Source organism: Ascidiella aspersa, chromosome 4 (genome assembly GCF_963924565.1).
Source record: "Ascidiella aspersa chromosome 4, kaAscAspe10.2, whole genome shotgun sequence".
In the NCBI taxonomy this organism is placed as follows: domain Eukaryota; kingdom Metazoa; phylum Chordata; class Ascidiacea; order Phlebobranchia; family Ascidiidae; genus Ascidiella; species Ascidiella aspersa.
The window spans coordinates 29,390,181-29,413,461 of NC_139450.1; the positions used below are offsets into that span (position 1 = coordinate 29,390,181).

At 37.3% G+C, this 23,281-nt stretch overlaps 2 protein-coding genes and 1 non-coding gene across 3 annotated transcripts; all 3 read right to left on the minus strand.

Moving 5' to 3' along the window:
* Nucleotides 1-263: 263 nt before the first annotated feature.
* LOC146157372 (uncharacterized) lies at nucleotides 264-8,111 on the minus strand. The gene is made up of 11 exons (XM_083388191.1): nucleotides 8,070-8,111; nucleotides 6,489-6,661; nucleotides 5,872-6,071; nucleotides 4,028-4,663; nucleotides 3,390-3,852; nucleotides 2,995-3,064; nucleotides 2,801-2,864; nucleotides 1,514-1,550; nucleotides 1,258-1,339; nucleotides 966-1,044; nucleotides 264-298 (listed from the first exon to the last, which is right to left on the minus strand). Exons 1-11 carry the CDS (start codon nucleotides 8,085-8,087, stop codon nucleotides 264-266), a joined length of 1,857 nt encoding a protein of 618 aa, XP_083244317.1. The 5' UTR covers nucleotides 8,088-8,111.
* A 6,489-nt stretch (nucleotides 8,112-14,600) lies between these two features.
* Nucleotides 14,601-23,075, minus strand: LOC146157373 (uncharacterized). The gene is made up of 13 exons (XM_083388192.1): nucleotides 23,069-23,075; nucleotides 21,838-21,893; nucleotides 20,841-21,013; nucleotides 20,243-20,442; nucleotides 18,683-19,318; nucleotides 18,110-18,506; nucleotides 17,332-17,401; nucleotides 17,138-17,201; nucleotides 15,848-15,884; nucleotides 15,593-15,677; nucleotides 15,301-15,379; nucleotides 14,962-15,045; nucleotides 14,601-14,635 (listed from the first exon to the last, which is right to left on the minus strand). The coding sequence occupies exons 1-13, from the start codon at nucleotides 23,073-23,075 to the stop codon at nucleotides 14,601-14,603; spliced, it is 1,923 nt and encodes a 640-aa protein (XP_083244318.1).
* Trnaa-ggc (transfer RNA alanine (anticodon GGC)) lies at nucleotides 17,543-17,617 on the minus strand. Its single transcript has one exon. It is a non-coding gene; the product is annotated as a tRNA-Ala (tRNA).
* Nucleotides 23,076-23,281: the final 206 nt, after the last annotated feature.

Genomic DNA, 23,281 nt, shown 5'->3' on the forward strand with positions numbered 1-23,281 from the left:
TATCATTGAAAAAGATACTTGTTAGCATAACACATTGCATAAAGTCATTAAAAAAGCCAAATTACTTCTGCTTAACCATACTCTGTTTGAATAGTTGAGTAGGCTTAGAAATCACAATACAAGTTCTGTTATAACAAAGGATTTCTAAGACTTATCCATAGGCTATACCCAGTACCCAGAGCATTTATGTTCCAAAAAAGAAATAGCAAAAAGCAATAAAACGCTGTATATAAGAAGAAACTCTATTTTTTCCGCAACGATACTCACGTGGGGTCTTCGTACATGTCTTCTTCTTCAGCTGAAAAAATATAAAAGGCAGATTTTGGTTTTTCACCAGATACCGGTAATGGGTTAATGAGCCGAAAACTGATGTTGCTAAATACTGAATATAAAGGTGCATATCACTTAGTTTTGTACAAATTCCAATTGAAACTTTATGTTGATTGTGTCAATACATGAACTGTCGTACAAATTAACTAATTTAAACAAATTTGTTTCTTCAAAACTACGGAGTCCGTCTATTAAAAGATATAAGCAAAAGATTTGTTTTCCTTATACTGATTATCTCAAATGTATTTAACGACCATCGCTGCGATTAAATATAAATGATATAAGTTGCCGAACCTGTTTTTTCTAGAATCCTGATAAACGCGAGATGGACAATTCCTCTCTTTCCATTGGCCTGCCCTGTACACCGCCCATCTCCACCTTTGAAATGTTAAATATCAAAGAATGACATCATAGAAATTGATCGACTAATCCAGAATTTGTTTAACTTGTTTTTATCTAGTTTGTTAGCGACAAAATTTGCACCCAGTGCATTTTTCATAAAACATAAATCTACCGTGGGCACTGACTGATTTAATGATTAACGACTGATTAACTTTGATTTGGCAATGATTTGCACAGCGAAAAATTGAAGTACGTTACTGCCGTTGCTAATCTAGTTGCAAAAACGAACTTACCTTTATTAAGGATTTCGATTTGATCTCCTTTCTTGAAAGACAACTCATTCTTTTTTTTCGCTTTATAATCTAAAACTGCCTGTTAACAAACATCAAATTGGATATATTTATTTAAATACATGACTTTAACATTATTGTAATACTTTATTTCATCCTCGCCATATAAATAACTGTTGCGCTATTTCGCTAATGATTTTCGGGTGGTGGTCCAAATAACAGCAAAAAACTTGATAGAATTGGCGTTTTAAAGGAATTTACACTTTAATAATCACGTGTATAACTCCTAATTCACCTTTGCCACAGATAGTGGCTGGAGTTCATCTGAAACGGGAGATTCAAACCCTCTTGCGCGCGTCGAAAACCTCTGGGATACTCTGCTAAATTTAGAAGTAATACGACTTTACGATTTACAGGCCCACTGAACTTCAATAAACCACTAAATGATACGGTTACATCTGTGCATAAATCTGCACCCTTTGCCTTTAAAATAGTTCGTACTCGTAGAACTAGTCTATCTCTGTTTTAAAAAAATTGCGAACACACTTTACCTTAAAACGCCAGAACCTTGCACGGTGGGACTGAAACCTGAAACATCATATTGGCAATTAGAGTCACATTCATTTAAAAAGTTCGAGGAGCGGTAAGGTTTGCTCTGCAAAGTTAGGCAAATCTAATTCAACACCCTCTCTCCAATTTAAAGTTGCTTATCATTAAAAACAGACAGTACTTTAAATTGTAAACGTTAGAAACCACAAGAGGTGACAAATTTTCGTTTTTTAGTTTTACCAAGACTTTGATAAGAGAAGGCACGTTACAATTCAAAGGTAATTCTACAAAGCCAATAACCAAAAAAACGGCTCTTTCTTGTGATTATTCAATCCAAGCTCATATGTTTAACGAGGGTGGTCCAAACTTACATCAAAAATAAAACGACATCTTTTTTCGTGGCCCGCGAAGCACTGTTGAATTATTGTTAATGCGTACAGTTAAGAGTTTGATCAGAAAATATAAGTGACCAACCATCACGAAGCATACTGCACTTGTTTAGGTATGATTACATTTTTTCGGTTACACAATTAAATAAACCAGTTTACTATCGCAAATGAAGCTCGGATGCAGGGGTGGCAAGAACGCCTATATGTTTTGAAAGTCGCACTACGTACCAATTATGGAACTTTATAAAATTGATGTTTTGCTAACTTATCAGTTATATTTGCGTTTTGTCTTCCACCTTTTTAATATGAACATAACATAAAAATACGACCCTGTATAAATTACTATTTTTGCCACTTCAGAGTAAATGAACGATTAAATTTATCGCGCTTCTTGAAAGTATTGTTTTACAGGTTTTCACTCTGATTAAAGGCCTGCCCACTGACTCTGTCCATTATGCAATTTCAGCCAAGTTGACCTAGTCAAAAAACATTTTACGCTTATAAATGCAGTCTTCTTAATTAAAGTTTTGTCAAATACACAGTTTTGTAGCGCCTTGCGCGCACCGTTTTGCCAGTCACATTAACACTCGATTTCATTTGCGCACAAGTTCCACGGTAGCAGCAGGTTTTTTGGAGCTTATATGTATTTCGACGTTACTTTTTGACAATGTTTGTGACGTCATTTAACCATTTCATGTCCCGGCCTAACCAAAATCGTTGATCCGCCCCTGGCACGCATGTACCTATAGCCTGCTTTATGTGGCCCCCAAATAATATGTAACAAATATTCTGGCCCGCGATGCTCTCAATCTTGGACCACCCTGTGATAAACTAAGATCCTTTTGGGGATTTTTAAATATTCACAGACTAGTAAATCTCATATATATCGGGAGCTTCTACCTTCGTTAACGTAGCAAACATCACTTGCCACTGTCTGCCGACCCGTTGTTTCTTGTTCATCAGGCTGCATGTATAAAAATAAAAAAATAACCAAATTATTGCAAGATTTTTTCCAATTAATAAAAAACATTAAATAAGCTGTATAAACAATATGGCAAAATTAGATTTTTTAGTTACAAGGCTTCGTTATTCACCTGTTTTATCGGGATTGATGGCAAGTCTCTGGTCTGCGCAATCTCCAGCGCTTCGTGTTCTAACAAAACCCTGTGATAAACAGCAACAAAAGTTGTTTTCATGTTATTGATTCACCTAACTAACTGTAGCATTATATTAGATAGTCCGGAGATGTACACAACATGCCGTATACGCAATAGAGGTGCAGTAATACTTCAGCCACGCAGTCTGGGTAGACCTATAATCTAGTACTTCAGCAGTCAGTTCGAATTTACATGTCAGGGAATAATGATCACACTTTTTTTATCGCAATTGGGTTTAGATTATAGATGTACAGAATCATTGTGCGGCGTCCTTGAAAATCACAAACGAAGAGCTTCTGCATTCACCCTATCATGCAAAGCACTTTATTAACCTTGGTTGGGTGTGGCCGCTTGTAACTTGGCGTTCTTCGCTTTTCTGTAATCCGGCAACTTCAGAACTGCTGGCACCCGGTTCCGTTTGATAAATTTCAACGATGGGTTGTTGATCACGTAATGTCGATGGAACGCTTGGTTGCGGATGATCACCTGATGTCGATGGAACGCTTGGCTGCGGATGATCACGTGACGTCGATGGAATGCTTGACTGTGGATGATCACGTGACGTCGATGGAATGCTTGACTGTGGATGATCACGTGATATCTTTCGAGCTCGTACTACAGGTTGATGTTGATGTGCAACTGGCTGTTGTTGAATAGGGGCTTGCTGTGTAACCGTTGGTTCGTGTCGAGGATCCGTTTCGGTGGGTATGACGCTCGCGTCTGTGTTCGGAGGGAGCGTGTCTGCTCCGCTCTGTGTAGCATGACCTGTCTCTCCTCGTTCTTGCCCAATTATCTCTGCGGAGATTAACAATTTCTAAGTCAATTTTCGATTTTCGATTTTGGTGTAATTCAAAGAACGATTTTCGATAGCTTAAACGCGACGAACAAAAATCACATAGGCCTACTCAATTTTGCTAGGGACCAAGTAATTAAAAGTTAACTTTAAATAACAATTTGCCCAAGTTTATACCGTATCCGTGCATATCATTCGTCAATAGCGGATAGTTGTCAAAAGACAAAAGGTCGCTGGGCAAATCTCGAATAATGATGCACTCCAGGGCGTCCTGCACGAATTTCAGCATCTCCGTTTGCTTGACATCCCTTAAAGCCGCCTGCAGGTTTCCGCGCACGCTTATCATGTTCGGACGCTGCTTCTGATCCTGCTTCCAGCATCTTCGCATTTCGCTTTCCATCACTGTTATCATCGACTTGCAGGACTCTCCTGATCGGGATTTGAGCTCGTCAATTTGGTTGGTTGGCGGTCGCTGGCCGTCTTTCACGGCTTGGACCAAGTTAATGTTGTTTGGAAACGGCATGCATCGTGAAAGCATCATGTGAAGCACCATCCCGTAGCTGTAGGTGTCGGAATGCTTCTTCATGGCAGAGCTTTCCCAGTTCAGTCGCTCTGGAGCTGCGTAGATTGTAGTAAACTTGTGATAGTCTGGGTCGCCTGACCCAGTTGTGGTGCTTGCGTACTTTGTCAGCTTGGCGCTGCCGAAATCGGCGATCTTGCAAATGAGATTCTCGTTCAAGAGAATGTTGTCGGGCTTTAAGTCGCCGTGGGTCACGTTTTCTACCCCTTCAAGATTGTGGATGTAAGCCAATCCTAAAAAATCGTTTAGCATAAGCTTAAAGCAATTGAAAATGTCCCTAAAACAATTAAAAACCTGGTGGCAAATTTAGTTTTGTTTATATGGTACAAAAAACTAACCTGGCTATACAAGACACATATCTTAAGGCGGTTCTTTTTTATAAGAAAGCCATTAACCGATATTAAGTAGCGATTTTCCAACTAACGAAAATATATTGATTAAAGTGACCTACAACAAGATATTTTGTATGAATTTTTGCATAGTATAAATATTTCGATTGAGATCCTACGAAAACTAACTGAAACTTGTTAAATTCTATATCTTAAGAATTACGAAGTAGATAGTGAAAGAGCAAGGCGGGTAAAAATCTATTTACAACGAGAGCGATTAAAAAAAAATATCGAGAATTGTATGCTGAATTAACCGTTTTGTTATCGTTATATTAGTATCCTTAGTCGGTAGACTACCTGAGGTAAAATTGTATTTTATTACTAAAAGTGTGGAAATCCCCAACGCAATATAAAGTCTTTCTCCTAAAGTAACGGAATGACTTTGCAAATATATAAGGTCGCTCGCATGACTAATTTCTCCTAACTGTCTAATCAATGCGTTAAAGCGAAATAGTAAAGATTGTTATTCTTAGTTTTAATTTGAGCTCAAAAATAATTTTCGGTTTTTGCGAAGATATGTTCTACCTGCCGAGCATAACGTATGGCCATTAAGAGCCACAAGAACGCGTAATTAAAAATACTCACAAAGAATAGTAGTTTTCATTACTTGTGCAGAATAAGTTTTGATTAATCTAAGTTGGTTGCAAGTTTCTCTTGATTGTTGTTCGGATTGAAGTTGTATTTATATAGTTTTCTTGTCGTAGCCTAATTTGGCAAAGGTGACTAAAGTTTGGTTTTCTGCTTCTGATAATCTTTTTTGTTTTTGATTCATGTCCCAAAATCAAAACAAATGACTTAAATTATTGAACATCTGTCTTAATCGGTAGGGGTCTGAGCTCAGTCCTCTTGGCATCCTGTCGCCACTGGGGAGTATTGGGCCGGAGTTAACACTGAGTAAGACAGAACTTAACATGTCGTTTGTTGTGGTGGGTAAGTAGGTTTAAGTAGTGGGTCATTTCACTTATTTTAGTTATGCTTCTCCCCAAAATAAACCCTGGCTTCCCTCGAAAAAGAGCAGGATGACATACACAGAGAGCCAGCTACCAACAAACCTGACGCGACGTTAGTTGCAAAGCGAAGAATTAGCTCCACAGCCAAAGGAACGTCTTCGTTCAGCAAAACACACTTGAGATTTCCAGCCGGCATGTAATCGGTTATGATCCCGATAAGGTTCTGCCACTTTGTGTAGCCGTAGACGTGTACTATGTTCTCGTGCTTGGAGAGATGAAGGACTTTCAGTTCCTTTTCTATGCTGTTAGAACATGAAAACGCACTTTATGAGGAGACAACATCACTTTTCAAATTGTATTTGAACGTAAATTTACATTTAATTGGACGAATCTTACGTTTTAGTTACTTAAATCACATACATGCGTTTCGTTTTTTTGCTCGAATAAAAACGTAGCTTTTGCATTGAAATAACACCTGCACAACCTAATGCTTAAAAACGCCATGCAGCTCTTTGAACAATCTTTGTGGCTACTTCTTTACAAGTCGCGATTATATGTTACACTGTTACGTCACATTTTTGCGTAACTTTTTGTGACTTCATCACTAACATTATTTTCATGCTTTCCAAAACAAAAACCCGGGATCAGCGCCAGGCTTCGAAAGATATTTTTTGCAAATCAAATGTTTTCCAAATGCCTACACAACTTGATGGACTTACTTCTTTTCCAAAATTAGCTTTTCCTGAAATCCACCGGTAACTGTGTAACTCTTGATTGCAACGTAGCCGATATGCTTGAGAAACGCCAAGAAAACGGTCCCGAAAGCCCCAGAACCCAGGTCCCCCAATTGGCCGGGGACTCGCTTGATTTGCTTTGCTTGATATTCGGAAAACTGCGAAACATTGACCCAATTGGATAAGAGGGTGTGACTATACAAAAGTGTTTAAGCTGAAACACTCTAGGAATATATTATCAAAGTATTCTTTCGAATAACAAAATCTGCCTGAATCCGAATGGTGAAAACAAACGATGCTTTATTGCGAAATATATTTATCTTTTTATTACATACAAACAAACTGATTTTCGGTTTACTAAGTTATGTACTTAGTTTAATCTTTAACACTCTAGGAAGTAAGGAACAGTGTTGTAAACAAGTCATTTTAAATTGACTTAAGTCCCAGTCAAGTCATTTGTAAAACAACTTAAGTCCAAGTCCAGTGTGTTTGAATAAATAACAAGTCAAATCCCAGTCCAAGTCATCAGTTGCGCAAGTCAAGTCCCAGTCAAGTCATAATTAGAGCAAGTCAACTTCAAGTCATGTCCTTGTTAAAAAGTAAAATTTTAAACTATTAAAATTTTTTAATTTGTATGATTATGAGCAATAACTGAACTGGTCAAAGTCAAGTAGTTTGAAAACAGTGACTTAAGTGAACTTAAGTCAAGTCATCATTGATTTAAGTCATTACAAAACTGGTAAGGAATCTCCCGCAGACAATAAAATGTGAAAGAAAGATTCTTGTTTTCGTATCAGATGATCTAAGACTTTTTATAAAAACAGATAAAACAGAAATATATATTTCGGTAAATTTTAAGAAATGATTTTGCGTTTTGTCTGTTTATATAAACAGTCTTATATAATACAAAAGTATTTGGTGTTTTTGTGTGGATTTTAGTTGGATCTAATCAGAGTGAACTGTTAGATTTGCTGGTTAACTTCACATTACATAGTGTACGTTTAGCAATAGTAATAATTTAAATAGCGGGTGAAACCAGGGAAGGTCCATGAACCCTTTCCCTCCAAATAAACTATATTGTGCGCCTATTTGAACCAGGTTAATGCAATTATGTTTATTATTTTACCTTTATAGCCTATACGTTTTAACTAGTTTAGAGGAAAACATTTAAGTTTAAAGGCGTTTTAAATTAAACAATTATTCAATATAAATTTCTCAAAACGATAAATTTTATCGCGCTTCTCGCAAGTTATTTGTTAATATAACATAGATAAATGTTTAAAGTAAAGAAACGCATTTTTGTCCATCTGATTTGAATGTTTTTAGACTTTCAGTAGTACATTCGGACATAAGGTCACCCGAAAATAACGAGTTTACTAGGTTCCTTGTTTAATGAAGTAATGTGGTGATGAAGCTTTGTGACGTCATATCTGAATATGTTTATGGCCCCCATAAACGAAAACCTGTATCCATCCTGATAGTAAGTGGGTAATTGGGCTTGACAATGTAACGTTATTAATCACGATAGCTTGACTGATTCGTAGATTGTACACAAAGTACACTTACCTTCCATTGTTCTTCCATTTATTTTACTTGCTTGTAAACAGCTGCTACACAAACTTAGCATCAGCATAAGTGTAAATCAGAAGGAATAATTGATCAGAGTAGACTCCATGAAATAATATGGTCTGCCTTAAAATTTTTAGTCAAAATTTAAACAAATCGCTTGCCTATGGTGGCTGTAATCAACCCAACAAACCTAGGGCTGGTTTATTGTCTACATTCCGGAGCCTGCTATTGTTCCTCAATTTGGTAGGGCAAACAGTATCTGTTAATAATTGCGTAAATTTCCAGTTTACTGTCGCGCATGTCATATTACAACAGTAGGCCTACTGTAACTCGATTTAGAGACATAAGGGCAATAAGGCCAACTTTTCCAGCTAACCTGCAAATATCTTAATCTGTCTCTAAGTCACAGTTTTAACTTTTTATCACACCAGATGAATAATTTACATGGCCACTACAGTTGTTTAATTGCCCAATTGTCGTGGTGATGCAACTCGATGTACGAGCTTAGCTGAAAATAACGGAGCTTTTTGCTTTTTGAAACAACCATAACGACTGGGTAATTATGCCTCAATTTGTACGCCTGTATTTGCTCACCGTAGTCTGGTATGTAAGCTTGCGTGACGGAAATAATACCGCCTACGGTTTTTTTTACAAATGGCGGTGAACTGTGTGTTAATTTTGTTAAACCTCAGAGTGATTTTGAAATGACTTAGGGCCCAAAATCTTTTCATACAAATTCGAGTAATTGAAATTAAATCTATTAGAAGGAGTAAACATATCTAATCCTGAGCAATATTTTTCACAAACCAAAAATATGCTTAAAACAAGCCGATACATACAGCAAGCAAATTGTTCTACCTGCAAAATATGCGATAAATAATCCACACTATTTAGCAATAGTTCAGTTTCAAGTATAATTATGCCTTTTTTCGACATTGTTTGCAAAGCTTTGTTGATGCATTAACAACGATTTTTTTTAACCTTATTTCCAAAATAGTGCTCAAAAATTGTTTATCATACTTTTTAAAACTTTCAACAAACTTCTTTTGGAGGGCAACTTTGCTTTTTATTGTTTGGTAAAACCATATATGTAAACACTGCTGTACAAGTGTACAGGCACTCAACAGTATCTTCTGTTTCCAGTGTTGTAATGACTTAAGCCAAATTTTTGACTTAAGTGCCCTTAAATCACTGTTTTCAAATGACTCGAGTTAAGTCTTTCTGGCAAACTACTGTACTTGGGTTAAAATGAAGTTTTTTCATATAGCTTTGCTAAATTGGGTTATATCCTAATTTTGGCACATAAAACGTTTTGATTGCTATACGTTTCGTTTAAGATGTATTTTACTTGAGCTATTGTTCACAATCGGATCAGTTGGTCAGTAAATGTTTTATTTTAAGACAAGGACTTGACTTAAGGTTGACTTGCTCTATGGCTAACGCATTCTCGTTTTAATTATTAACGCTGATGAGATATCTGCTGTCGAAACTTCGGTTTATACTTGTTTACAGCAGAAGAGCGATTTCTATCCACAGGTGGAGACATGTTTGTTTTTTTCGGTGCGTGTATAGTTTGGTGCGCAATGTTTCGACCGTTGATTCTAGTTTGGGGTGACTGCGATGAAAAATAAATTTATTATTTTTTTTTTTATTTGTCGCCGGGCTTTTATGAAAGGATTTGTAAAGGTTACAGAAAGTTGAAAACAAACACGTTTAAAAATTGGAGATGCCATGAAAGCATGAATATTTACACAAATGCCTACGATTTAATGACGATTTAGTTGTTGATACATAACGATACACGTAGCAATGTTTGGGCACTGAATTGTACATTAATATCATTAATAATAAAATGCTCGCAGTTTACACTGAAGAGCGATTGCTATAGAGCAGTGCTCCGCAACGGTGGGCCACGAGACCAAGTCAGGTGTGCCAGGACACACTGATGTTCCCGGAGGTGTCAGGAGTACAAATATACAGCAATTATTTTAAAAACTCTACACCAAAGTGGAAAGGAAGATTATGTATAATGGCATTTTGTGTTTAGTGAAATTAATCTTGACTGTCGCTCCGAATAAAAATTAGGCAAAAAGTACAAACACAATTGCCAGGTCATTTTTGAATATGCAAGTATAGGGGGCGCAATTTGTAGCATTTTGGCACAAATAAGACCTACAAAGCAACAACATCTAAAGCAGAATAATCTTCAGTGTCATATAGTATAACGACTAACGAAATAATACAACTAAATACGCAGTAATATCAGCGACAGAATTAGATCTAAATCGTCTCAAAAATACAAAAAAAAACGCCGGAATTAGTATTAAATTCACCTGAAGACGTCCTAAACGCGCAAAATAACGCCTGAAACTGTAGGGATAAGGTATAGGACGTTCGAGTGTGATAGGCCTGGCATCGGATGTTTGGTGTCGACGTTTGGGCGTTCTAAAAACTGCAAAATCAGAATATAAAACAGGGGTCGGCAACCTTTCGTACGCAGTGTGCCAGTTTATGAATAATGTCAAAATATTAACAACTCACATTTTTCTATGTTTGGTTTCGCACTGGCAATCAGGGCTGCGGAGTTGGTTGAAAACAACCCGAGTCCAACTCCGGCCAAAGGTCAGATTTCATCACGTCCCGAGTCCGACTCAGACTCTGTATTTCACCAATTTACGTAACTAAATTAAGGTGGATATTCCGCAATCCACTCTAGGGTCATGGAAAATTTTGTTTTAAATATACTTCGGTGCTTTTAAGCCGATACCTAGAAGTGTTAACTATCAGTTTCGCTTTTTGTTGGTTTCTTATTCGCACAAAAACACACGTGCTTACTTTTAATGCAGAACAGTGGTTCTCAACCTTTTTAGCTTGCTGACCGGTAAAATTTTAAAACAATTTTTGCGAACCGGTGGACCTTCAAAAACTAAAATCAATCCAAAATGTAATTATGACTATTGCAAAATTATGCAACTTGAAAGCAAATAACGAAGACTTCTTTGTAATGAGAAATTTGCTGCTGTCGTTTTGATATCATACGTGTTATACGTGGTTCTATTGAAGGTTTTCTCGTACAACTGGTCTTAAAGTTTAGGATTTAAACGAGTTGTAGCCTATACTTTAAAATAGTTGGGCACAACACTTGCAGCATTGAGACGTAAGATGAAGTCCAAAGTAGACCGTTAACTCTATGTTACGTCACAATGCTGCAAATTACGGAACTGGCTAAGTTCTCAATTTGATGGACAAGCCGCCTTCAACATCTGGCTTTTTGCAATTGAAATATAAATTTGTAATATATTTGGCGAACCGGCGGTTGAGAACCACTGATGTAGAATGCCCTGCTTTAACGTAGTAAACGTTACGCCAAATTTGGGGCATTGTTACGTAATACGAACGGTTAGTGGTAAACAACAAGTACGCCCACAAAAAATAATATTAAATACAACATAGTTAAGACACACGAACTGGCAATGTGTGCAACCATTTAGTTAGCGCTAGTGTTAGTAATGTAATAGTTATGTTAATGATGTGGTAGTTGTTACGTGTTTATCAACACTTAACACACCCAAATTGATGTTACGTGTTTATCAACACTTAAACAGTAGTGATGTAATGGTTGTTGCACTTTCTTAAGGTGATATAACGTGCGCGTTAAATCAATTGGCGTGCCATGCAAAATCACCTTGCGTGCCACAAGTTGCACGCGTGCCAGGGGTTGCCGACCCCTGATATAAAATAATGTAAAACGTCAAGTATGTCCTAGGTGTGCTCGGAATTTTTCTAGCTCTGTTGGTGTGCCGACAACAAACAAAAAAGGTTGCAGAGCACTGAAATGGAGTGCCCTAAAATTGAAAAACAGTTTCATTCATAGCTCTGTGCGATTGTCATCATTCAGACGTACGCTAAACACCTTACACATGCATGCGCAATAATATGCGACTTGCCGTATTGATCATATAGCAGTTGTCTCGCTTGTCGATATGCATTGTCCCTCAGTCAGAAGCAATATTCAATCAACCTTCGGGTCTTTATTGTTGCCACACCTTATTTTTTTCCATTATGTTATCTTACTGAATGTAGAATTTAACTCCTTTCCAATATTCTGACTATATAGGTAAGACATTCTATGATTATATCAACGGATTCTGCGTAAAATACTACTTTAAGGATACTCGTTTATCCTTGATTTCAATTAAGTTATCTGATACAGAAATAAAACCATAAGAATTTCATTTTTTGACCATATAAAACAATGGATGCATGAATGGCCAGGTTTTCTATTAAATAATCCAAATAATCCGGGCACAAATTAAACTTGGACAATGCAAACCTGGCTTATCGAAGTGAAGAAAAATTCAAAACAGACCAGACATCGCTCGAATAAATATAGAAACTTTATTAATAAAAGTAGCGTTACCCGGTATTTGCAAAGCAAACGGTAGAAACACGCGTAAAACGCGACCACGACAAAAACGAACAACAACAACAACGGCAATAAACCACGAGGGCGCGAACTAGCGAACGTGGAAAAGAACTGCAAAGCTTGCCGGCTTTAGAACGCGCGCCTGAGGTAAAACAATCGCACCGTATCCTTAAAATCGCACAAGTGTCCGGTTTTGCCCTTTCTGATTCGCGATTTTTTTGGGGGGTATATACCGGTATTTCTTTTAATTTCTTGCAAGATTTTATTACATTGCCGAAAATAAAAACTAAACAAATGTTAAAAAATATATGTCCTATATTTTTAATACGTTTTCTGTTTTTGCGCGACGCACTTGGCAGCCTCGCGCAACTGTAAAGAATCGCTGATCTTGTTGAAAAGGCAGCATCAAAGCGTAAACAAACGGGACGTAGAACGAACAAACAAACAAAAAAAATTTCGCACTTACGTAGTTAAAATAGTAAAAAAGTTTGTGAAATAGACTCGTGTCTAATTTGTCAAAGAGGCGGCGGGCCGGATGAATTACATCGGCGGGCCGCGGATCGTAGGTTGCCTACCCCTGTCTTAGAAAATAATGCTCTGTAAGAAAAAGTGTTAATCGTCAAGATATTTTCAAAAAATGGAAGATGGACTTTTTAAACTTCAACATGGTGCATTACGTGTCTAACAACTACATTGAGCCCGACGCTTTTAAACTTTTTAACATAAATTATGTGTCAGACCACTTGCAAATTTTCGACGTTTCTCTGGTCATTCAAAAATACAAGTTGGCTGCTGTACATTGTAATGAAAATGCAAGTAGCCTAATGTCCATTGCAATGAAAAGTACAAGTGGCCTGCTGTCTATGCCGCGAGCTGCAATGACGAAATACTGTTCCAAGCCCCAAACTCGATATATCGAACAAAACACGCTCATGTTTTATTGCAACAATTTCGCTTTTTAAAGAACTAAAAACAACACGAAAAAACATTGCATAAAATGTCGTGTGAAGCCCGAAATGCGGTTCTGCATAGAACAACTTGTTAAACAAGACATTTGTTTCACCAGGTTTCTTTAGCTGCTTCCTCTTAGTCGCTACAAAGGCAGAGTGGCGTGAGATAAAACAGTAAAGTCAGAAATATTTCGTGGTGAAACGCGGCATCTGTTTTAACCGAACCGAATTGATTGTTCAGAAACGTTTTTAATTTTTGTCTCAATCACTTTAAATGTTTGTCTCACACTTTTCAATGGCTTGTCTTGTACGTTTCTGAGCTTGTTTGGATCCTGCAACAGCGAAGAATTCGACAGCAACAGCATTTGGTATACGTTATTTCCTTTTCGTCGGACAATACTGCAAAACTTGAAATATCTGAAGTGCAATACAAATATTCTAGAAGAGAAGAACCGGGCGTTTATACTAAGTTGCAGGAAAATTTTTGTTACACAAGTGTTTTAAAAAGAGCTTCTGCGACTTTGAATGTACATTTTTATATCGCTATTATGTTGTTCTTAACAACTTCACTCAATGCAAACTTGCTACGACAAAAGTTAAATTATTTTTATTTTACATCAATGAATAAATGGGCCGAAAATGTAGTCATAAGTAACTCTTTTTCTTTATTCCGGTTATGTGAACAAGGATAATTATGTTGTAACCCCCAATCCCTTAAAAAATTGATTTTTAATTAGGCTGTGTTAAAACAAACTGTCTCTTCCCGCAACTAACGCCTTACCAGTCTTATTTTGTTGTTGAGGGGTTTCTTTCATTTCGATTATTTCTTCTGACAAAGAAACGTCGTTTGCTTCACTCCAATCCCTTGTACGGAAATAATATTTATAATTATTTTTATAATTGAAAAAGATACTTGTTAGCATAACACATTGCATAAAGTCATTAAAAAAGCCAAATTACTTCTGCTTAACCATACTCTGTTTGAATAGTTGAGTAGGCTTAGAAATCACAATACAAGTTCTGTTATAACAAAGGATTTCTAAGACTTATCCATAGGCTACCCAGTACCCAGAGCATTTATGTTCCAAAAAAGAAATAGCAGCAATAAAACGCTGTATATAAGAAGAAACTCTATTTTTTCCGCAACGATACTCACGTGAGGTATTCGTACATGTCTTCTTCTTCAGCTGAAAAAATATAAAAGGCAGATTTTGGTTTTTCACCAGATACCGGTAATGGGTTAATGAGCCGAAAACTGATGTTGCTAAATACTGAATATAAAGGTGCATATCACTTAGTTTTGTACAAATTCCAATTGAAACTTTATGTTGATTGTGTCAATACATGAACTGTCGTACAAATTAACTAATTTAAACAAATTTGTTTCTTCAAAACTACGGAGTCCGTCTATTAAAAGATATAAGCAAAAGATTTGTTTTCCTTATACTGATTATCTCAAATGTATTTAACGACCATCGCTGCGATTAAATATAAATGATATAAGTTGCCGAACCTGTTTTTTCTAGAATCCTGATAAACGCGAGATGGACAATTCCTCTCTTTCCATTGGCCTGCCCTGTACACCGCCCATCTCCACCTTTGAAATGTTAAATATCAAAGAATGACATCATAGAAATTGATCGACTAATCCAGAATTTGTTTAACTTGTTTTTATCTAGTTTGTTAGCGACAAAATTTGCACCCAGTGCATTTTTCATAAAACATAAATCTACCGTGGGCACTGACTGATTTAATGATTAACGACTGATTAACTTTAATTTGGCAATGATTTGCACAGCGAAAAAAAAGTACGTTACCGCCGTTGCTAATCTAGTTGCAAAAACGAACTTACCTTTATTAAGGATTTCGATTTGATCTCCTTTCTTGAAAGACAGCTCATTCTTTTTTTTCGCTTTATAATCTAAAACTGCCTGTTAACAAACATCAAATTGGATATATTTATTTAAATACATGACTTTAACATTATTGTAATACTTTATTTCATCCTCGCCATATAAATAACTGTTGCGCTATTTCGCTAATGATTTTCGGGTGGTGGTCCAAATAACAGCAAAAAACTTGATAGAATTGGCGTTTTAAAGGAATTTACACTTTAATAATCACGTGTATAACTCCTAATTCACCTTTGCCACAGATAGTGGCTGGAGTTCATCTGAAACGGGAGATTCAAACCCTCTTGCGCGCGTCGAAAACCTCTGGGATACTCTGCTAAATTTAGAAGTAATACGACTTTACGATTTACAGGCCCACTGAACTTCAATAAACCACTAAATGATACGGTTACATCTGTGCATAAATCTGCACCCTTTGCCTTTAAAATAGTTCGTACTCGTAGAACTAGTCTATCAGGTTTTAAAAAAATTGCGAACACACTTTACCTTAAAACGCCAGAACCTTGCACGGTGGGACTGAAACCTGAAACATCATATTGGCCATTAGAGTCAGATTCATTTAAAAAGTTCGAGGAGCGGTAAGGTTTGCTCTGCAAAGTTAGGCAAATCTAATTCAACACCCTCTCTCCAATTTAAAGTTGCTTATCATTAAAAACAGACAGTACTTTAAATTGTAAACGTTAGAAACCACAAGAGGTGACAAATTTTCGTTTTTTAGTTTTACCAAGACCTTGATAAGAGAAGGCACGTTACAATTCAAAGGTAATTCTACAAAGCCAATAACCAAAAAAACGGCTCTTTCTTGTGATTATTCAATCCAAGCTCATATGTTTAACGAGGGTGGTCCAAACTTACATCAAAAATAAAACGACATCTTTTTTCGTGGCCCGCGAAGCACTGTTGAATTATTGTTAATGCGTACAGTTAAGAGTTTGATCAGAAAATATAAGTGACCAACCATCACGAAGCATACTGCACTTGTTTAGGTATCATTACATTTTTTCGGTTACACAATTAAATAAACCAGTTTACTATCGCAAATGAAGCTCGGATGCAGGGGTGGCAAGAACGCCTATATGTTTTGAAAGTCGCACTACGTACCAATTATGGAACTTTATAAAATTGATGTTTTGCTAACTTATCAGTTATATTTGCGTTTTGTCTTCCACCTTTTTAATATGAACATAACATAAAAATACGACCCTGTATAAATTACTATTTTTGCCACTTCAGAGTAAATGAACGATTAAATTTATCGCGCTTCTTGAAAGTATTGTTTTACAGGTTTTCACTCTGATTAAAGGCCTGCGCACTGACTCTTTCCATTATGCAATTTCAGCCAAGTTGACCTAGTCAAAAAACATTTTACACTTATAAATGCAGTCTTCTTCTTAATTAAAGTTTTGTAAAATACACAGTTTTGTCGCGCCTTGCGCGCACCGTTTTGCCAGTCACATTTACACTCCATTTCATTTGCGCACAAGTTCCACGGTAGCAGCAAGTTTTTTGGAGCTTATATATATTTCGACGTTACTTTTTGACAATGTTTGTGACGTCATTTAACCATTTCATGCCCCGACCTAACCAAAATCGTTGATCCGCCCCTGGCACGCATGTACCTATAGCCTGCTTTATGTGCCCCCCAAATAATATGTAACAAATATTCTGGCCCGCGATGCTCTCAATCTTGGACCACCCTGTGATAAACTAAGATCCTTTTGGGGATTTTTAAATATTCACAGACTAGTAAATCTCATATATATCGGGGGCTTCTACCTTCGTTAACGTAGCAAACATCACTTGCCACTGTCTGCCGACTCGTTGTTTCTTTTTCATCAGGCTGCATGTATAAAAATAAAAAAATAACCAAATTATTGCAAGATTTTTTCCAATTAATAAAAAACATTGAATAATCTGTATAAACAATATGGCAAAATTAGATTTTTTAGTTTCAAGGCTTCGTTATTCACCTGTTTTATCGGGATTGATGGCAAGTCTCTGGTCTGCGCAATCTCCAGCGCTTCGTGTTCTAACAAAACCCTGTGATAAACAGCAACGAAAATTTGTTTTCATGTTATTGATTAACCTAACTATCTGTAGCATTAGTACACCGAAAAGTCATCGCAGACTCGCCGAATCTGTCGATCTATGATGCAAGCAGAGCAAGCCAGAAAAACAACTGGCCTGCAGTGAGGTTCGAACTCACGACCTCCGGTCAAGCCGGGACCGTCGCTCTACCAACTGAGCTATGCAGGCTCAGAGAGGAGCGAGTCGAGAAACAACCATGCGCCAATACTTGCACATTTTGTTAGTACAAGCAACTTCACACTGGGGGATCATCAGTCCGTATTAATCAATGAAAGACACACACAAACATATGTGTTTAATGCGATGGCTTTTCGGTGTACTATTGATACGGAAGCCGTAATCGTTGGTCATAAAGCAACTTCCGAGGGGCTAGATCACAGATGTTATTAGACACATATGTTTGTGTGTGTCTTTCATTATCTGTAGCATTATATTAGATAGTCCGGAGATGTACACTACATGCCTTATACGCAATAGAGGTGCAGTAATACTTCAGCCACGCAGTCAGTTCGAAGTCACATGTCAGGGAATAATGATCTCTGTAACACTTTTTTTTATCGCAATTGGGTTTAGATTGTACAGAATCATTGTGCGGCGCCCTTGAAAATCACAAACGAAGAGCTTCTGCATTCACCCTATCATGCAAAGCACTTTATTAACCTTGGTTGGGTGTTGCCACTTGTAACTTGGCATTCTTCGCTTTTCTGTAATCCGGCAACTTCAGATCTGCTGGCACCCGGTTCCGGTTGATAAATTTCAACGATGGGTTGTTGATCACGTGATGCCGATAGAACGCTTGGTTGCTGATGATCACGTGACGTCGATGGAACGCTTGACTGTGGATGATCACGTGATGTCGATGGAACGCTTGACTGCGTATGATCACGTGATATCGTTCGAACTCGTACTACAGGTTGATGTTCTTGCTCCGTAACCATTGGTTCGTGTCGAGGATCCGTCTCTGTGGGTATGACGCTCGCGTCTGTGTTCGGAGGGAGCGTGTCTGCTCCGCTCTGTGTGGCATGACCTGTTACTCCTCGTTCTTGCCCAATCGTCTCTGCGGAGATTAACAATTTTTAAGTCAATTTTCGATTTTCGATTTTGGTGTAATTCAAAGAACGATTTTCGATAGCTTAAACGCGACGAACAAAAATCACATAGGCCTACTCAATTTTGCTAGGGACCAAGTAATTCAAACTTAGCTTTTAAATAACGATTTGCCTAAGTTCATACCGTATCCGTGCATATCATCCGTCAATAGCGGATAGTTGTCAAAAGACAAAAGGTCGCTGGGCAAATCTCGAATAAAGATGCACTTCAGGGCGTCCTGCACGAATTTCAGCATCTCCGCCTGTTTGACATCCCTTAAGGCAGTTTGTAGGTTGCCGCGCACGCTGATCATGTCCGGACGCTGCTTCTGATCCTGCTTCCAGCATCTTCGCATTTCGCTTTCCATCACTGTGATCATCGACTTGCAAGACTCGCCTGATCGGGATTTGAGCTCGTCAATTTGGTTGGTCGGCGGTCTCTGGCCGTCTTTCACGGCTTGGACCAAGTTAATATTGTTTTGAAACGGCATGGATCGTGACAGCATCATGTGAAGCACCATCCCGTAGCTGTAGGTGTCAGAATGCTTCTTCATGGCAGAGCTTTCCCAATTTAAACGCTCTGGAGCGGCGTAGATTGTAGTAAACTGGTGATAGTCTGGGTCACCTGACCCAGTTGTGGTGCTTGCGTATTTTGTCAGCTTGGCGCTGCCGAAGTCGGCAATCTTGCAAATGAGATTTTCGTTCAACAGAATGTTGTCGGGCTTTAAATCGCCGTGGGTCACGTTTTCCATTCCTTCGAGATTGTGGATGTAAGCCAATCCTAAAAAATCGTTTAGCGTAAGCTTAAAGTAATTGAAAATGTCCCTATAGAACAGGGGTTCTTAAACTTTTTTACCGGGAACCCCTAACTATTTTCTTTGAAAAATTGATTACTTAAATATATACAGATATTTCAATTTGGCCTTCATGGACCCCCTGAAATTAGTTCACGGACCCCCAAGGGGTACATGCATCCCAGTTTAAGAACCCCTGCTATAGAACAACTTAAAACCTGGTGGCAAATTTTGTGTTGTTTATATGGTACAAAAAACTATCCTGGCTATACAAGACACATATCTTAAGGTGGTTCTTTTTATAAGAAAGCCATTAAGCCGTTATTAAGTAGCGATTTTCTAACTAACGAAAACATAATGGATTATAGTGACCTACAACAAGATATTTTGTATTGTTTTTGGCGTGGTATAAATACTTCGATTCAGATCCTACGAAAACTAACTGAAACTATAATTAAATGCTATCTCTTAAGAATTACAAAGTAGATAGTGAAAGAGCAAGGCGGGTAAAAATCTATTTACAACAAGAGCAATTTAAAAAATACCGAGAATTGTATTCGAGTTAAACGTTTTGTTATCCTCATATTAGTGATCTTAGTCGGTAAACTGCCTGAAGTAATTTCGCTGTTCGCCATACATGTATTTTATTACTTAACGTGTGGAAACCCCCATCGCAATATAAAGTCTTTCTCCTAAAGTAACGGGATGACTTTGCAAATATATAAGGTCGCTCGCAGTACTAATTTCTGTCTAATTCAATGCGTTAAAGCGAAATAGCAATGATTGTTATTCTTATGTAATTCTAATTTATTTTCTGTTTTAATTTGAGCTCAAAAATATATTTCGGTCTTAGCGAAGATATGCTACCAAGCTTCTTTAGGAAAAGGGTAGGGAGTCAGCCACCAACCAACCTGACGCGACATCAGCTGCAAAGCGAAGAATGAGCTCTACAGCCAGAGGAACGTCTTCGTTCAACAAAACACACTTGAGATTTCCTGCCGGCATGTAATCAGTTATGATCCCGATCTGATTCTGCCACTTTGTGTAACCGTATACGTGTACGATGTTTTCGTGCTTGGAGAGGTGAAGGACTTTCAGTTCCTTTTCTATGCTGTTTAAGCAGGAAACGCACTTTATGACAAGACGACATCACTTTTTAAATGGTATTTGAACGTAAATTTACATTTAATTCGACAAATCTTACGTTTTAGCTACCTAAACCACATAAATGCGTTTTGTCTTTTTGCTCATATAAAACGTAGCTTTTGTATTGAAATAACACCTGTACAACCTAAAGCTTAAAAACGCCATGCAGCTCTTTTTTTCCCTTCTTTACAACGTCGCGATTATATGTTACACTGTTAAGTCACATTGTTGCGTAACTTTGTATGGCGTCATCACTAAAATTGTTTTCATGTTTTCCAAAACAAAACCCGGAATCCGCGCTTCATAAGATATTTTTTGCAAATCAAATGTTTTTCAAATGCCTACACAACTTGATGGACTTACTTCTTTTCCAGAATTAGCTTTTCCTGAAATCCACCGGTCACCGTGTAACTCTTGATTGCAACGTAGCCGATATGCTTGAGAAACGCCAAGAAAACGGTTCCGAAAGCGCCAGACCCCAGGTCCCCCAATTGGCCGGGTACTCGCTTGATTTTCCTCGCTTCATATTCAGAAAACTGCGAAACATTGATCCAATTGGGTAAGAGGATGTGATTAGAATTCAAGGAGCAAAAACTGACTAAAAGTAGTAAAACAACATTAATGTATAGCAAACGTAATATTAACTACATCGTTTGTGACGTAACAGTGCATGACTATTGAAGGCATGGCATGCCTCTGATCGACTGTTGTGGTACTGCTCATAAATGCCAAAAAACAAATTATATCAGTAAAATATTTATAAATTTTTTGGGAAGGCATGGCCCCCCTGGCTACGCCTATGAAACCAGAGAAGGTCCATGAACCTATTCCCTCCAAAGAAACTATATTCGGCGCCTATTTGAACCAGGTAAATGCAACTATGTTTATTATTTTGCCTTTTTTATATTGCCTTTAAGTTTGGGAGATTAGAAGAGCATTAAGACTAAATAGAAATATTTCAATTGTTTCTATTCCTGTGTGAACTTGGGACTAAAATTTCTCAATGTGACTAAGATAACAAAGCCGAAAAGGAAAAGCTACTGGGATTGTGGTTGTGAAAATGTCAACAATTTTCGTTTAAATTCATGTATTCTGAATTTTTTCAGGGATGTCCGATAATATCGGATCGTAGCTTTATTTCAAGTTACTAGTTTTTGTATTTCAGCTTACGATTAGGGCGATTCTATACCCTATTTGCAATATGTCTATTGTATCTATAGTTAACTTTCAAAGTTAACGCACTGCATACATTTGTGCTTCGCATTACCTTTTTGCATGTTTTATGTGCAACAATACAGATCTTTTTGTTCAATAGCCTTGACAAGGTATTTGCCCAAATAATCTTGATAAATTTCATTACATCAAGCAAGGTGCGAATCGTTTTTGTGAGCTTAAGGGGCACGTCCCATTCAGAGTCTAGAAAGTATCAATGGTTCCAAAACTGCGGGCAACTAGCCCGTTTTTAGTGGAGATATTTGAAGATATTTTAATTATACATGTTTTTTTTAGAACAACAGTGGTTTTCAACCCGTGGGATGATACACACTTGTGCGGATGAAAAAAATTGTAATGTGGATGAAAATGGTGCATATTCTTATTTCTTATTATATGTAATACAGCAAACAAATAAGCTTATGGTGCGCCCAATTGTGCGTTGCAGGTACAGTAATATAGTCTCTCAGAGTCTCAGTGGTTAATTGCAGATTAAGCTATCTATTTTATATCGGTTAAGGCACACGATTTTAATACACAAATACTTTCATTTTTGTTTCACCAATAAAACTTGCAAACTTACTGTGCTTGTTTCGTGCGGATGGGAATTTTCCGAAATAAAAAAGTGCGGATGGAAATTTTAAAGGTTGAAAAGCACTGTACTACAACAATTGTTTAGCATGTATGAAGTTTCAGGTAACTGCCAAACATTATTACACGCCTTTATCCTTTGTTTATCCCTGACTGACCAAACAAATGTTATTCTCTAAACAACTACTGTATGTGACTATGGTATTTATATTCTAGCAGCTGTATAGATATAGAATAAGATAGTACAGGCGATAGAGATAGAGCTTTCGGAACTGTTGTTGTTTACGTTAAGCAGACTGATAGAAAACTTACTGAGGCTTTTTATGTTGTGTCAAATGATTATCAGGCAGAAAAATATTTATAATCATGGAAACTGTAATTAATCAGTGTTCACTATATATGCATCGCTTAGGGACAAAATATTGTGGGCGACCAATTGTTTTATAAAAAACATTGGGCAACGGAATAAAAAAATCGGGGACCACGGATATAGATAAATGTTTAAAGCAAAAAACGCATTTTTGTCTACCTGATTTGAATGTCTTTAGACTTTCAGTAGTACATTCGGACATAAGGTCACCCGAAAATAACGAGTTTACTAGGTTACTTGTCAAATTACGTAATTTGTTGACGTAACTTTGTGACGTCATATCTGAAAATTCTTATGGCCATCATAAACGAAAACCTGTATCCATCCTGATAGTAAGTGGGTAATTGGGCTTGACAATGTAACGTTATTAATCACGATAGCTTGACTGATTCGTAGATTGTACACAAAGTACACTTACCTTCCATTGTTCTTCCATATGCTTTACTTGCTTGTAAACAGCTGCTACACAAACTTAGCATCAGCATAAGTGTAAATCAGAAGGAATAATTGTTCAGAGTAGACTCCATGAAATAATATGGTCTGCCTTAAAATTTTTAGTCAAAATATAAACAAATCGCTTGCCTATGGTGGCTGTAATCAACCCAACAAACCTAGGGCTGGTTTATTGTCT